Consider the following 14,745-nt stretch of genomic DNA (forward strand, 5'->3'; position numbering starts at 1 on the left):
TATGTGCTTCAACAGGAAGGTCTTTACTTCTGCTTTGAAGCTCTGATCTCACACAGTTGACCTGCAGCGTATTTGCTTTGTTGTTGTTGCACTGGTTGTGCATCAGTTATGATGATAATTACCATTAATAGTAGAAAGAGTATGATAAATCAATGTAAAAAGGTCACAGAATAAGTTAAGGTAAAGAAGTATTAACAATAAATTACTAATAGTTCTCAGATGAAGATGTAGGTGTTGCTCTGCTACATGATTCTTCTGTGCTTGCTAAATCTTTCCACTCCTCTGCTGTATTAACATAAAATTTTAACATGCTAACTACGTGAAACCACATCAAAAATGTCTGCCAGGGCAGCTCTGAGTGTCTTTATGTTCTGTTCAAGTTATGACTTTCTAGATAAACTTTACCAACAATGATAATAATGAAATGAAAGCTGACTTCTATGTGTAAAACTGGCTAAGTTCCCCAGTCTATTAGAAAAGTGTCAGGCCGTGTTTTTCTTCTAACTCATTTATTAAAAGATTCTTTTTTACATAGTGTTAAATACAATCTCTCAGGAGAACATAGTTCTGTAAGCAGATGATGAGAAGAGCAGATGTGAGAACATGTTTGATTTAATGTCCTTTCAGCAGACCACCAATACAAGATATCACCCTGTGATTACTTTAAAACTCAATGAAGTTTTCAGCTATCAATCTTCAGTTGGAAAAAAATAAAGAATAAATCAGAGGAAATATTTTAATTCAGAGCATTTTTGTGCAAAACGGCGAGTCGGACCCCAGAGCTCATGTTCTAGCAGCTTCTATCATCCTTACACTGGCAGCTGTAGAACAAACATCTTTTAACACCCAAATGAAACATTTCTATCTTCCATCAGGATGGCTGTGGTGCATTTCCGGTGTGTAAGTCAGAAGAACAATCATGACCCACAGGTGTAGTACCGCCTGTGAAAAGAAGATGAAGTATTTATTGCTCTGATTAACAAAGTGTTCATTAAGATAGAAAGAAAGCATTTTTCAAATACTCACCATGTACAGGATAACAAAAACTCTGGCCATGGGATAGCGCCTCAAAAAGATACCCAGTCTGATGCTGAAATGACAACACCTTCCATTTATCACCCGGGATCATATCTCACACATTAAAGGAGTATAATTATAGTACAGTGATGTGATAAATGTGATAAAAAACACACTGAAATCTTACCTGAAGCGGTCAATGGTGCTGGCTGCCTTACGTACTTTGCCATACACCCCTGGGCTGTCCTGATCACTGAAGAGAACTGGTGTGTTTCTCTGTCGCGCTCCTGAGGAAACAACGCACAGACAAAAGACATCATGAGTAAACAACCAGTGGACTGATGAGCTTATAATCTGAATGACCTAAACCTGTCCCACCTGGTCCCTCCAGACCGCTCATGTTGATGGCTGGCCCTCCACTTTGTCCTCCCTGAGCGTTCTTCAGCTGCTGTTCCAGACGCTCCAGCTGGAAGACCAGGGAGTTCTTCTCTGTGCCCAAAGCCTCCAGCATCGTCTGCTTCTGGATGAGGGTCTCCGTCAGCTGGTGGAGACGGTTCTCCAGCTCTGTTTGGCTGTTGCTAATCGTCTTGTTGGTCAACTGGAAGAGGAGGTCACCAGTGCTGTTTGTTAAATTGCATTTCCTCTTTATGTCACAAAGCACATGCTGGCCCTGACCCAGGAAAGTGACTCTGCATTTACACGTTTTGAGTAATCATAAAGCGACTGACCTGGTTCCTGAGTTTTTGGATTTCATCTTCTCGGTCCTTGATTCTGCTCTGCAGAGTGGTTTTGGATCGATGTTGCTCTTCCTCCAGGTACTGCAGCTCCTGTGATTTAAGAAAAATACAAAAATATGCTGCATAAATTAGACTTTGAAAAAATTTATAATGCACTTTAAATGTATTAACGTAGTGTGTAGAGAAATATTTCAGCCTTGGTTTAGCATAGCTGCCTCACCTGTTTGTAGCGCTCGACCTCAGCCTCCACCTCCTGCTTTGCTCTGTTCTGTAATGCCAGTTGCTCCTCGAACTGCATCTGCTGCTCCCGGGATGATTCTGCTTCTGTCAGGGCCTGATTCTCTAAATCCTGGGACAGAAAAACATTTCTTTCTTAAACAACTGAATCAAAATGCAGATGTTTCAGCGGTATACACACAGTGGCCTCAAACCAAACAGACAGAAAGAGACAGAAAACATGAACATTTGTTTTTGCAGGAGGCACACAACACCTCACATCATATGACCAGATACATTTACAAACGTCCCACTGCAGCAAGCACCCAGTACAATGTCAGATTACTTGCCCATATTTTCTGACATTTACAGCATCTCACCTGTATTTCTGCCCGAAGTGTGTGCACTTGTCCCTGAAGTTTCTGGATCTCCTCCCTCTGCAAGTCCTTCTCGTGACGGAGATCCTCCAGCTCCAGAGTCATGGCGCCGCTGCCGTCCAGAGTATCCAGACCAGATCCCTCCTTCAGACTGCTGATCAACTTCTCTTTGGACTACAGGACCATTCAAAACAGGCTAAGCTTAGTAAAAAAAAAAAAGGCAAAAAAACAAAAAACAAAAACAGATGAAAAACAAAGACAGTAAGTCTTACTTGTAGGATACGTGAAGCTTTGTGCTTGTAGTCTTGTAACTCCTGTTTGGCAGTCTCAGCTGCTGCTTTGGCACTTTTCAGTTGGTGTTGGAGGTCCTCGACCCTGAGCTTCTCCTCTCCGCTTCTACGCTCTATTGCAGCCACAGTCTCTGCCAGGGTCTGCCTCTCAGCCTCCACTTTGGACAGGCGAGCTGCATACTCACTCTGCACAGCAAGAGAAAATTAAGAAGTCTAATCATTTCTTTGTATTCAGTCTAGAATTAATCGTAACATACACAAAAAAATGAATGGCAGCACGGGCACCTGCATCTGATGGTAGCTGTCTTGCTCCCTCCTGAGAGCTGTTTCAGCTTCTCGCAGCCTCTCCTGTAGCGTTTCAAGAGCTTGGGAGTGCATGCTGCTCCCTTCAGTGTGGTTTTGCATAATTCTAAAAAGCCAACAAGGAATATTATATCCACACCAAATCATAAAAAGCCGACTCTGGTCTCTAATTCAAAAGGGGGTCACAGGAGCGTACCTTAACTTCTCCTTTTGTGCCTCATCTAGAGCAGCACTGCGGGTCTTCAGCAGCTGATCAGCTTCATCGAGTCTGACTTTCAGGACTGCAAGTTGACCATCTTTGGCAGAGAGGGCTTCTGTTAGGTCATCAACCTGCGACCGCAGTTCCCGTACCATCCGGTCAGTCTGAGATTGCTCAGAGTTCCATCTGTCTGCACGTAGACGCGTCTGGTTCAATTCTACACGAGAAGAGAACCTCTTAATTAATACATAGAGAGGGATACAGAAATATAGGCCATCGTTGCTCCCATCTTGTCTCATCTCTTACCATCCTGTAAGTCTTTAGCTCTCTGGATGACTGAAGCCAACTCCTGGTTGAGGGAGGCCACCTCATTGCGCAGCAGCTGATTCTCCAGACGCAGACTGGACAGGATCTGGCCCTGTGGCTCCTCTGTGGGAAGAGGTGGCGGCGGAGGAGCTTCCTCTTTGCTGGACTCCTGAGGGACAGCCAGACCCGAGTCTGAACTCTCTGATGTGTCTGTGGTGGCAAAATGGGAGTGAAGAGAGAACATGCAAAATATCATTCAGATATGAACGCTTGAATAGAAGCTGGACATACAATATAAAAACGCAAGAAGATGGTTTTGTGCTGTACAGCCGTCAAACAACAGATGGACAAACAAACAGTAGAAATAACACATTAATAATGTCCATCTTATCAAAACATAATCTTTCAACACTAATATTACAGTACAGTGACAGTTTAAACAGACAAATATAGTATGAACCCTCTCTCCAACATTTACTGAAAATAATGACTGTAATAAGTAGGGTCTTAGTACCTTGGCTTTGTTCTTTAGTAGAACTCTCCTCTGATGTTTTGATGCCGTGAGCAGACAGTGAACTCATGCTTGAGGTCCTGGACACACCTCTGGTTGAGGGGGGCGTTGATGGGGCTGAGGGGATAGTATGGGGGGTGGCTGACGGAGGAGGTGTTGGGTTTTGGGCCTCAGTAACTGGAACTGCCACTTTCACAAGTTCTTTTCTGGAATCCCTCCTGTTACTGACTGGAGGGTCTGAGCTGTTTAGAAAGTCAAAGAGCATGTCATCATCCACATCCTGCTCACTCTTTCTGGGCCTCACAAAGCCAGATGAGATCTTGGTAGAGGAGGGGGGACTGCTGCCAGAACCAGAGGGGATGGTGGTAATATTGGCAGTACCTGCCAGCAGGGTTGCATTGGATCTCTTGATGTTTCCAGCTGCTGCAGAGATGTAGCTTGCTGTATTATCAGAGGATGCATAGGCATGATGTGTCACAGCTGCATTGGTCTTGTACCCTGCACTGTTGTACTCGGGTGTGACAGATGATTCCTCTCCATACGAAGATGAAAAGGAGGATGGTTTTTCTTGGTTTTTGGTCAGGGCAGTGGCAGCTCCCTGGTCCATTTTATTCAGTAAGTCTTCAGCTTTCCCGGCCAAGTCAGCAAACCAAGACATTTTGTATCCTACTGGCAGAAACGTGAGCGCACATTACTACCACTGAGGCACCCATGATCACAGCCCTTAACCAATAAACCCATACACAACTTCCACACTCCTATTAAAACCATAGTACGGACAGAGTGCGTCTGGGATGTCATTTCCCAATCTACATGGTATATATCCTCTTTCATATCTATTCTCCATGTATCCGGTTTTATATTACATGTATTTGGCTGCCGTTTATGTCCAAAGCGACTTAGTACGTGCGTCCATACCATGCAATAGCACGGGCTATGTATCATCCAAACTGAGGGTGCATCCCTTTTAAAGAAACAGGCTGGGAATAACAAGTGGCATGTAGGCAAGACTGAGATTGCGTCGGTGCATAATTTACAGTAAATAATCTTTGCATTTGTTGCAAGTAGCCTGAGAGGCTCCACACAGGGCTGAACCAGTGAATACACAATTTCTGCAAAGCTAGCTCTCTAAGTCAAAGCGTTAAAAGACAAACACACCGAACTGTTTGGGCAGAAATACACGCATAAAAGAGTTACATTACGTGAATCGTCAAAAGCTGGGTTTACATTACGATACAACAGAGCTGACACAGTTGATAAACACAGTTGCCTCAGCATAAACTCCATCACTGCTAAAGCTAACAGGTTAGCTGGCTACTAAAGAAAAGGCTTCACCTTACCGTTAAAAACGACGTCCAAATGTCAAAATGTCTCAGGCCACTTGGCTACCGCAGGGGCGTAACTAGTGAGCATGAAACAGAAATATCGTTGGACTTAACACGGCCAAATGTCATTATCTGTCAAGGAGGATGTTGGTGATCTTCTCAATACGTGGACTAGGAAGAGCTACACGCAAGGACCCCACAACAGAGCGCCTTCAGAGAAGCCTGATCGAAAACTAACCAATGAGGTTTCCATCGCACGGCAACCACCTCCTTGTGTGAATACTGCTTAAGGATATGCTGTAAATCTGCGAAACGGTAAACACTGTTGATATAACACAGTATTTGGTGGATTTTTGCCACCTAACATACAGGCAGTTTAAAAATCATATTCACCGACTGGCAAGAGATACGTTACAATTATTTCGTTAGTGATTAAACGGATACCGTGGCAGAAATGCATATTTTATTATTATATTTTCTGTAATATTACCGTTTTCGGTGGAGGGAATTACTTGTGCAGTTTTATTTTGGTAGGAAAAATGTATAATTAATGTATAATCTACAAATTCCACTTTTCATCACTGACGTTGTCTTCACACATCTATAGGTGGCGCGTGAGAAAATGCAGATTTGTAGTCTAAAAATGGATGCTATGTGAACTAAAATGAAGTACAGTTTAATTACATTTCACTTAAGCAATTTCTTTTTTAAAAAAAAATCCTACATTTAAATACAATTCCATTAACAGGAGTTAATTAATGAAAGAAATTAGGTCATGTCAGTGAAATGAAATTCCAATAACAACCTCAGCAGGTCACTTGTGTTGACAGTCTCAGTTCTACATTAGAAGAAAAACTGACACAGACTTTATGAAACAGTGCCTCTTTATTTTTGTCCGCACTCACTCCAAAATGCATATTTACATGGCATGCCACATCAATACAGAAACTGACTATGGACACAATCGATAACACATAGAATCTGCTCTGGGAGTTAAGGGCAGGAGCGTTATCCCATGAACAACCCACCAAGAGATAACAGAAACAAAGCAACATTTTTATGACTAGGCCAGATATAGAAAATGGTTCCTCATAAATCGGGTTGTTTCAAAGACTTAAAAAGTGAAAAATGTCCGGTTCAGATGGACTGAACTTTTCACATTTGTCACAGAGGGCCAACGTCATGGTCGAATCAGAGACGGTGATCATCTACACGCGAAAAAACCACGAGGCTGTTAAAATTCAGGATGGACTGCAAGGGAAGATGATCACTGCAAGGGGAGATTTACAACAGTAATTCATTGTTGGTGAGGACAAGCTGGTCGGCTTTAGATATCCAGTCCAGTAGCATCACGATGCCTCAACAATCTAAGTCTTCTAAGATAGTGTCCCAGTTCAAGGTAATAATCCACAAGCGCCGTGTCCTGGAGTGGACTCCAGAAGATGCAAAATAGGGGAGAAAGAAGTTAAACACATTAAAAAAAATCAACACAACTCAGTATATGAGTTTGTGTGTGATAATGCAAAAATAACAAAACGACAAACATCTGGACAAGTTTCTTCCAAGTGAGATCCTTTAGGAAAAAATCTTCTTCGTCATCTTTGCACAATCAGTATTTCCTCTGTGTTTGGATAAACAGTCTGTTGAATCAACATTCAAACGCACGTCCTCTGGGACGGACACTCACTCACTCACTCACTCTCTCTCTCTCTCTCTCTTTCTCTCACACACACACTCACACACACACACACACACACACACATGCAGTGTGGATTCTGAATGATAGACTGGCCGCATCAGCATCAGATCAGACCCCTCCTCTTCTTGTAGTCTTCCAGGTTGAGGGACCTGCGGGGGGCGCCGTCCTTTACCGGCAGCGCGTTGGAGCTCACGGACAGAGACTTTGCCTCTGCGGGAACACAAGAACAAAAACAATATGTCTGAGTGCTGCGCTTAACATTAACAATCAGCCAAGTAATACAAACTTCTAGGCTGAGAGAGTAAAAGAAAGCTTTGGAAAAAAATAATCATCTCACCTGCATTGGGAACCTGTAGGTCAATCTTAACATCAAAATCGTGGACTTTAAACAAGTCCTCTGAGAGGTCAGTGGTTGGCTTGGGGACGTCTTTGTCTTTTTGGTTTGCCTGACCCTGAAATATAACAAAGAGAGTTAAAAATATGAAATTTAGATACTTTACATAAAGGAATATTCATTTCTGGAAAAAGCAGAAAGTTTTTTCCCGAAGGGATTGGCAAGTTCCCAATACATCACATTTTCTCAATTTCTGTCTAGCAAAACTGCACCACAAGCGCACAATCATTCTTATTAAAGTTGTATAATATCAGCCCAGGCAAAAAAACGTCTGACAAAGTCTGCATCTATTTCTGGCAAATACTGCAGTGACTGTGGGTTTCTCTTTCAAAACAAGAAGTATTCCTGATAAAAATATAGAAGAGAAACCGTCACAGAATCCAACCTCTGATGACCCAAAGCAGAGAAAAACACAAAACGTGTCACAGCTGGAGCAACAAGGAGCAGCGGTTTCCTGTTTGCATAACACGTTGCTGTGAACAGGATTACAACCAGGATTTTGAAAGGTAAACAAAAGAAAGAAGTAAACACGTCACCATTTACTCCACAAGCGTCAAACACGGAAGCACTGAGAGTATTTCCCAGCACTTGGCTCTGCTTACCAGTTTGTTCTTCTCAGCGGCAGAAGGATCTGCTGCTGCTGACCCAGAGCCATACTTCTGGTTCAGGTGAGCAAGAATAGCTGCGTGGACTGACGGGTCTCTGGCCTGCAGAACCAAAATGAACAAGCAGACAACATTACAATGGGTTGATTCCACTATACATACTGAAAATGAAAAATAATTACATAAATCTTACATTGGACACCATGGTGGGTTTGCACTGTCTTCGTGTGAAAGGGTCCATTTGTTGGTTTTTGGAGTTTTGTCCTTCAGCCTGTAAGTGAGGGAAAAAAAACATCAATGTTCAAGCACCTCCATGTTCAATAAAAATATTTAATCAACACAGTTTTAATATTCAAAATTGCAGTGTATGAAGAAGGTGTTTCAAGAGGTGGACACCTACCACGAGAGCTTTCTCAGATTCAACAATGTTCCAGCTTCTGTTCCTCTGATTGATGTAGCTGGATGATTTAAAAAAAATCATTTAAAAGTCAAAAATAATTTCAAGAACTGTCTTAAAACACATCATCTCCAGAATAAAGATCTAAAGCATTAACAAGTGTACATTTAAACATGTGACATGAATCTGTACTCAGGCGTTTTTCTGTCCTGTGTGGATTGTTTGTAAGTTAGACAATTTTAATTTTCTTAAAGGCTTTCAACTGGTGAAAGGAAGAAATGCGCCACTGCTGACAGAAAACGTTTTATGGAAGCTGCTGCAGCAAAGGCAACATTTTCCAGCAGCATAGAGAGTTGCAACTGTACGTTTGAAACAAAATGTCTTCGCCCTTAGGCCACGGATTTGAATTTATCATCTGCATCTTGTGTACCTGATGGCAGAGATGTTCTTCGTCCTCTGCCTGTCAAGTGCTTCTGCTCTCTCCTCAAGCTCGTTCAGCTCATCCTGGATCACTTTCACCTTTTCACCGTCTCCACACTCTTCTGCCATGGCCTTCAATCAGAACAAAACAAATTGAACGAGCAGCTGACAGCCACGATCTGATGATAGATTAGCCAGTGTCAGTGTGTACGTTCAACTCTGATTGGTTGGGATATGTTTGTTTTTTGTTTTTTTTTTGTTATAATGTGGATGTACCAGTTTGCAGGCTTGGTATTTAATACTTAAAAGCCTTCAAAGATCATTATGAACAAACTACGATTAACGTATATAATTTTATTTTCCTTTACCTTATCCTTGAGCAACTGCGTTTTCTTCATGGCGTAATTCGGAGGCGCTTTCCGGAATCTGTCCTTCTCTTTAACAATCTGTGATTAAAGTAAAGACAAAAAAACGTGCTGTTCCACTGCATGGTGCACAAAACCAGAGACATCAGTCAAAATCCAGAGAAACACACTCACATCTTCTATGTCTTTGTCGTTGAACTTATAGTTCAGAGCTTCTTTGATGGTCTGCTCCTTTTTGGTGATTTCGTCGAGAGTTGGTACTTGCATTCCAGCAACCATCATCTGGAAAGAGAAATAAAATCAGCACACAGAACCTGAATTCTTCCCATCTTCGACAGCTTTTGTGAAAAAGGGTATATTTTTGCTTTTCCAGAAACTTACCGCCTCTTTCCACTTCATGAACTCGCTTTCTGTAAACTCCTGATTGGATACAAACTCAAGCCTGAACACCCGTGTATCACCGCCATGCCTGAGGAGGACACGTAAACAGAAAGTCGCATTTTTGGCAAGAAGGGAGAGTCGAAGAGAAGGTCCATTAACTGATTCTTGATTATCTGCTTCATTAAGTGTAAAGTATTGGGACCTGTACACCCACCTTAACTGTAATCCCTTGTTTGTTCGCGTTGATCCGAGTTGGTAAACCTTCGCCGTCTCTACCACATCCACAATTTCAGCAACCTTTCAACAACAAGAGAGGACAAAACATCAATTCAACTTCACTGATCAGCTTTTATTTCACCAAACCTGTTTCTAAAAAGATCCTAACTATCACCATCATAAAAACGTACACTGCTGTCCAACACTGAACGTCATACAAGGAATGTTAGAAAGAAGCCAAGCTTACCCGATAAACTGGTTTACTGCTGCTGTTCCCGATTCCTATCCTCACAAAGCAGCCAGTCACCGTCTTAGCAAAGAAGGGCATGTGGCACCAGCGCTCCAGCTTGTGTCTGGACAGGCGGACCCTGTTGAGCTCATCTGGTAGTGAAACAGGCTGCGACTTTGGCGGAGTTTCTTCTTTTCTGTTAGAGGAACAGAGTCAAGACGTTAAGTTAAATAAAGAGGAAAGGACGGACTTGTGAAAAAACATGAGCAGAATCAAACTTACTCGTCATCATCATAAGACGACGAACGTGAACTCCGGTCACTTTTGACCGATGACTTGTCATCGTCTTCCTCCTCTTCCTCCTCATCGTCAGAGTAAACCTCGCTTGTCTTCAGGGGCTGGCGTTTGGCCAGAAGTTCCGCTGCTCACCAAAAAGATGACATGTCATCTTTTGAAAATGACTCAATTCTCACAGTACCGGTAATTACATTACTAAGATGTAAAAATCACCCCAACCTGTTTTGTTTTTCTTCTTCTCGCGTTCAGCCTTGAGTTCTTCCATGGCCTGGGACTTTTTGTCGAGTTTTTCGTCACGCTTGGACCGCCGTTCCTTGTTGTGTGACATGACCTGGAGATGAGTGGATATTACAGTTACACACAGAATAATAATGGAAAGGTGTAATGCTGCCACGACATTAGGCTGACCTTAATTTTGACTCCTTAAGAAAAGATAAAGCAAGAACAACACTCAGACTGTAATGTCCCTGAACTCACCACTTGTGTGTCTTGAACCTGAGATAGCTTCCTTTTTTCTTGCTCTTCCTCCTGCTTCTTTTTCTTCTCCTCTTTCTCCTTCTTCTTTGCCGTCTTCAGCTTCTTCTTAATTTCAAAACTGTCAAAACATTGAAAATATTTTTGCCCTGTGTCTCTGTCAGCATCTCTTAGGAAGTCTGATGTTGTTCCTCTCTCAAATCATCACCACTCACCGTCTCTTCAGCACCTCTCTCTTCTCAATTCTGTTGAACAGCTCTTGCTCTCTCTCTTTCTCCGTCATCTGCTCCAGTCGAGCTCTGTCCTCCGCGTCTCCCATCAAATCGTCGTCGTAACCGTCCCTGAACACCTCGTCCTCAGAGGAGTCCGAGTCGGAGCTGGAGGAGGAACTGTTGCTCTCCGAATCAGACACCTCACCTAAACACAAAGACCAATTCACTGGCACAAATGGCAATAGTTCTGCTGACTTCAGTTTTAACGCAAACACGCCACACACAACGCGATCGAGATGTCCTCATCATTACGCCTGACTGAATTCTACTCCTTTATTTTACCAATTATGCTCAGTCTACATCAATTTTTATGTCCCCTGAAAGATTTTAGGTACAACTTTTTTGGTTACAAAAAGTTATCAATTGGCTAAAACGGAAGTGCTTTGAACTGCTTTTAAACTGGAAAGTGAAGGCAGCCTAACAGCTTCCCTATAAGGTTATGATGGTTCTGTTTCACCGAGTGGCAATAACAACTTGACTAAAATGATGAGGTAATAATATAAAGTAGAAACTTATATTTTACAGTTTGTTTGCTTTGTTATTTTGTTAAAATGACTTAAATCAGTTAAAGAGATGCCGATTATTTTTTCTTGCCATGACAATCTCAATGATCTTGAACTGGATTTTGACCAAACTTCCAGCACTTTCTCAAGTTTTCCATAAGCACGTCAATCCAGCACGCAACACAAACAAACAGCTTAGATGCTACACTGCGTGCCAGTTGGGATAAAGAGGATGAGTGAAAGAGTGAGTCACCTAATCTCAGCCACCTGAAATACCCACAGACATGGCACCATGGTGATGCATGTAAACCACACTTCAGAGTATGTCCCAACACTGTGCTTTGCACTTTAGATAAGAAGTTATTAACCTGAGGGCACCTGTGCCAGTTTGTTGTGTGAAACTGAGCCAATAGTTGAAATATATACAACTGCCACCACAACAAGTCCATCGACTTTTATCATCCATGGTTACTGAAATAATTGTGGTTTCTTTAAAATAAAACGATGACACACAGGAGAAATTTAGTAAGCCTGCTTGTAGGGCTTTGGGCACTTTTTTTCCCCACAAACACTGAAGACGTACCCTCCTCTGGTGCAGAGCTCTCTGCTGAGCTGTCTCCATCTGAGCTGCCCGACGCTGTGGCTTTGTTAACCTTCTTCTTTGTGGCATTCTTCTTCTCAGACCCTTTCCCTTGCTTAACCTTCTTTTTGCCTTTGGTGCCCCCCACAGTCCACTAGAAAAAAGAAGTGAAATGTTCAGTTTTGGTTGTGAATTGAATAACTGACAGAATCGTGGCCTTATTCTTTCAGTGAAAAAGTATTTCTGAAACATGTCAACGTGCTCGATAACAACATAAGAACTCCGATATGTTTGATCTGGATTGGTCTTTGATACCAAATGCTGTCATACCTCATCATCACTATCGGACGTCTCTGAGTCTGTAGAAGCTGCAGGTTTGCTAACCGGCTCTTCCTGCTCACCAGAATCGACCCTCTTCCTCTTTGCCAAAGACAAGAGCTCCTGAAAATGAGAATGCGATGATGTTGTTCAGAGGGAGAACACCCAGTAGAAATGTAATCACGCAGAGTGGAAAAAGTGGGAAAATGCCTCCCGAAATGTAGCCCCCCCCGCTACGCCTCTCGGATGATCCAATCCAGAGAGCCAGAGTGGACATATCTAAAGAGGCGTAAATAAATCCAAACCACATGGAAGATGCATCGAGATCCAATTTTTCAAGCCATGAGTTGCAAATAGCTACAAATATAGAGTTAAGGTGCCCCTGAATATATTAAGGGCTGACTAGTCAACTTTGTAATGTGCATATAGAAGCAAGAAAAATTTCAGCACATGAATAAAATGAGTGGGCACGAGGAAATGTGAATTTCTGTCGTGCACATACAACATCACATTTAAGGATGCAAAATCGCGTCATAAGGGGTCATCAAAACACAATCTGATGGCAGGTGTGAGCAGCAATTTGTCTCAACTGGATTTATGCAACTAACTTTGGTTCAAGATACCAGTTCTTCACAGGGTCTAAATACAGCTGGACAAAAATTTACATAACAAACCCCAAAATATGTATCTGCACATAGCTACCGGTAATTTGTCTTTCTGCTGCACAGATGGCCTCAGGGCAAGGTTGCACCAACGTGACCACTTTACATTAAATAACCATACACTGAAGTTTGCGGATTTTAAATTTGGGAAAAAGGTACTCATATCAGACCAATACCCTGTATTAGCAAAGTTAGTGTACTGCAATAAACACAGGGAGAAACAAAGTTGGATCAATAGCTCAGCCACATCTGTAATTTCCCAGTTATGGAACTAATAAAGGATTATCTGCCATAGTACAATATCTCCAGTGCTGTAAACATGTGATTTACATAACTGTTTTTATCATCTCAAAACAAGACTGAACTGAATAAACTTATTCATGATTTAAGCAACTAAGCTTAGAAAAGACTTCCCGAATTTCCCTTATCTCTTCTGATCATCTGTTTTTTACTACCTGTGACGGGGCTGCAACCGAGTATGAACTATTTGTACTGCCAGGTAAAGCTCAGGGGGAGTTTAATGGTGATCACAGTGACTGAATCAGTAGTCCCGTACAGCTCTTGGGCCTGACATGTTAGACTGGAGAGCTCGCCAGTCAACCTGCAAGCGCTTGTTTGACAACAACACCGAAATAGAACTTCAGCACGGCGCCCATGACGTCAGTCAGGAGATAAGGTTCTTCTAGCTAAATCAAGTACGACCACAGTCGCTGTCTGTGCAAACGCGTCCCGGTCTCGTTTAGTCTGAAAACTAACAATTGCATTCCCCAGCAGTGAACGGCCGTTGTCAAGCAGCTTGTATTCGAAACCAGTCAAAGGCCTTATGGCGCGGCAGTTTAGTGGCAACATAATACTGCATGATTGCTTGAATACATCTCTCGGAATGTACCGTTCACCTCAATGCAGCATAACTTAGCGGGTTCGTGCTAAGATAATGTTTTATGAACCACCACATACGCTTCCCTCGGTCTTGAATACCTCTCAGAAACACCCGAGAAACCCTTACAGTTTATTTGACTTTAAGAACGACGTGTTTACTGAGAAGGGAGACAAGGATTGTAAATAAGATGGGCCCACACTCAGCTTGTTCAAGCGAGGCCAGACAGAGCGTACTCAGTTAGCATACATTAGCTTCACCTCAAACTGTTGACAACTTAATAAGCCATTACTTGAAACATAATAATAAAAATGCGCACCTACCTGATCTAAATTATCGTCGCTAGCACTGTCTTCGGAGTCAGAGTCAATCACGACTCGACCTTTCCGTTTCTTTACATTCACCATGATTAGCTGCACGGCTAACCCCTGCTAACTACCTCTGTGTCGTCTAAATGTTTGAGGTTAGCCGCTGCTGCTACCTAGCTAGTTGCCGCTGCAGTCAACCACACAAAGGCAGTACTGAGCATGCGCGTTCATATTGATACCATAGTTACGGTGGAATTTATATCTCTGTAAGTGAAATAGAATTCCGATTTACGCGTATACTTATCATATTAATTATCACTAGGGTTTACATAAAGAGAAATATTGAGCCAGCATGCGAGGATATGAACGGTTAGCTGAGAGCAGAACTATATGTTGATAGTTCTGCGTCAGTCAGGAAGGGAATCTTTGGTGCGCTAGTGTTGCATTCAAGATCCACGGTCATTCAA

At 42.4% G+C, this 14,745-nt stretch overlaps 2 protein-coding genes across 2 annotated transcripts; both read right to left on the reverse strand.

Moving 5' to 3' along the window:
* Nucleotides 1–492: 492 nt before the first annotated feature.
* Nucleotides 493–5,500, reverse strand: golga5 (golgin A5). Its single transcript, XM_046412410.1, has 13 exons — nt 5,297–5,500; nt 3,960–4,622; nt 3,446–3,655; nt 3,137–3,356; nt 2,923–3,046; nt 2,620–2,823; nt 2,351–2,521; nt 1,975–2,103; nt 1,746–1,844; nt 1,396–1,615; nt 1,205–1,304; nt 1,027–1,090; nt 493–942 (listed from the first exon to the last, which is right to left on the reverse strand). Exons 2-13 carry the CDS (start codon nt 4,612–4,614, stop codon nt 862–864), a joined length of 2,277 nt encoding a protein of 758 aa, XP_046268366.1. The 5' UTR covers nt 4,615–4,622; nt 5,297–5,500; the 3' UTR covers nt 493–861.
* A 647-nt stretch (nt 5,501–6,147) lies between these two features.
* rtf1 (RTF1 homolog, Paf1/RNA polymerase II complex component) lies at nt 6,148–14,575 on the reverse strand. The gene is made up of 19 exons (XM_046412411.1): nt 14,294–14,575; nt 12,444–12,554; nt 12,117–12,267; nt 10,974–11,175; nt 10,762–10,879; nt 10,504–10,615; nt 10,270–10,408; nt 10,006–10,183; nt 9,757–9,839; nt 9,543–9,630; nt 9,336–9,443; nt 9,165–9,242; nt 8,807–8,928; nt 8,380–8,437; nt 8,173–8,250; nt 7,977–8,081; nt 7,318–7,432; nt 7,021–7,190; nt 6,148–6,984 (listed from the first exon to the last, which is right to left on the reverse strand). The coding sequence occupies exons 1-18, from the start codon at nt 14,375–14,377 to the stop codon at nt 7,084–7,086; spliced, it is 2,037 nt and encodes a 678-aa protein (XP_046268367.1). The 5' UTR covers nt 14,378–14,575; the 3' UTR covers nt 6,148–6,984; nt 7,021–7,083.
* Between the last annotated feature and the right edge of the window lie 170 nt (nt 14,576–14,745).

The sequence above is a fragment of the Scatophagus argus genome, chromosome 15 (assembly GCF_020382885.2).
Source record: "Scatophagus argus isolate fScaArg1 chromosome 15, fScaArg1.pri, whole genome shotgun sequence".
NCBI classification, from domain to species: domain Eukaryota; kingdom Metazoa; phylum Chordata; class Actinopteri; family Scatophagidae; genus Scatophagus; species Scatophagus argus.

Excerpts from the sequence above, each read along its gene's own strand:
- rtf1 (XM_046412411.1), bottom strand. The coding sequence starts at position 14,377 with ATGGTGAATGTAAAGAAACGGAAAGGTCGAGTCGTGATTGACTCTGAC. Across the intron at positions 8,929-9,164 it reads CGCAGTTGCTCAAGGATAAG|GCCATGGCAGAAGAGTGTGG; the intron begins GTAAAGGAAAAT and ends TTCTGATTGAAG. Across the intron at positions 8,438-8,806 it reads AAGAACATCTCTGCCATCAG|CTACATCAATCAGAGGAACA; the intron begins GTACACAAGATG and ends TAAATCATCCAG.
- golga5 (XM_046412410.1), bottom strand. The coding sequence starts at position 4,614 with ATGTCTTGGTTTGCTGACTTGGCCGGGAAAGCTGAAGACTTACTGAAT. Across the intron at positions 3,357-3,445 it reads AGCTAAAGACTTACAGGATG|AATTGAACCAGACGCGTCTA; the intron begins GTAAGAGATGAG and ends CTTCTCGTGTAG. Across the intron at positions 1,091-1,204 it reads AGCACCATTGACCGCTTCAG|CATCAGACTGGGTATCTTTT; the intron begins GTAAGATTTCAG and ends TTGTCATTTCAG.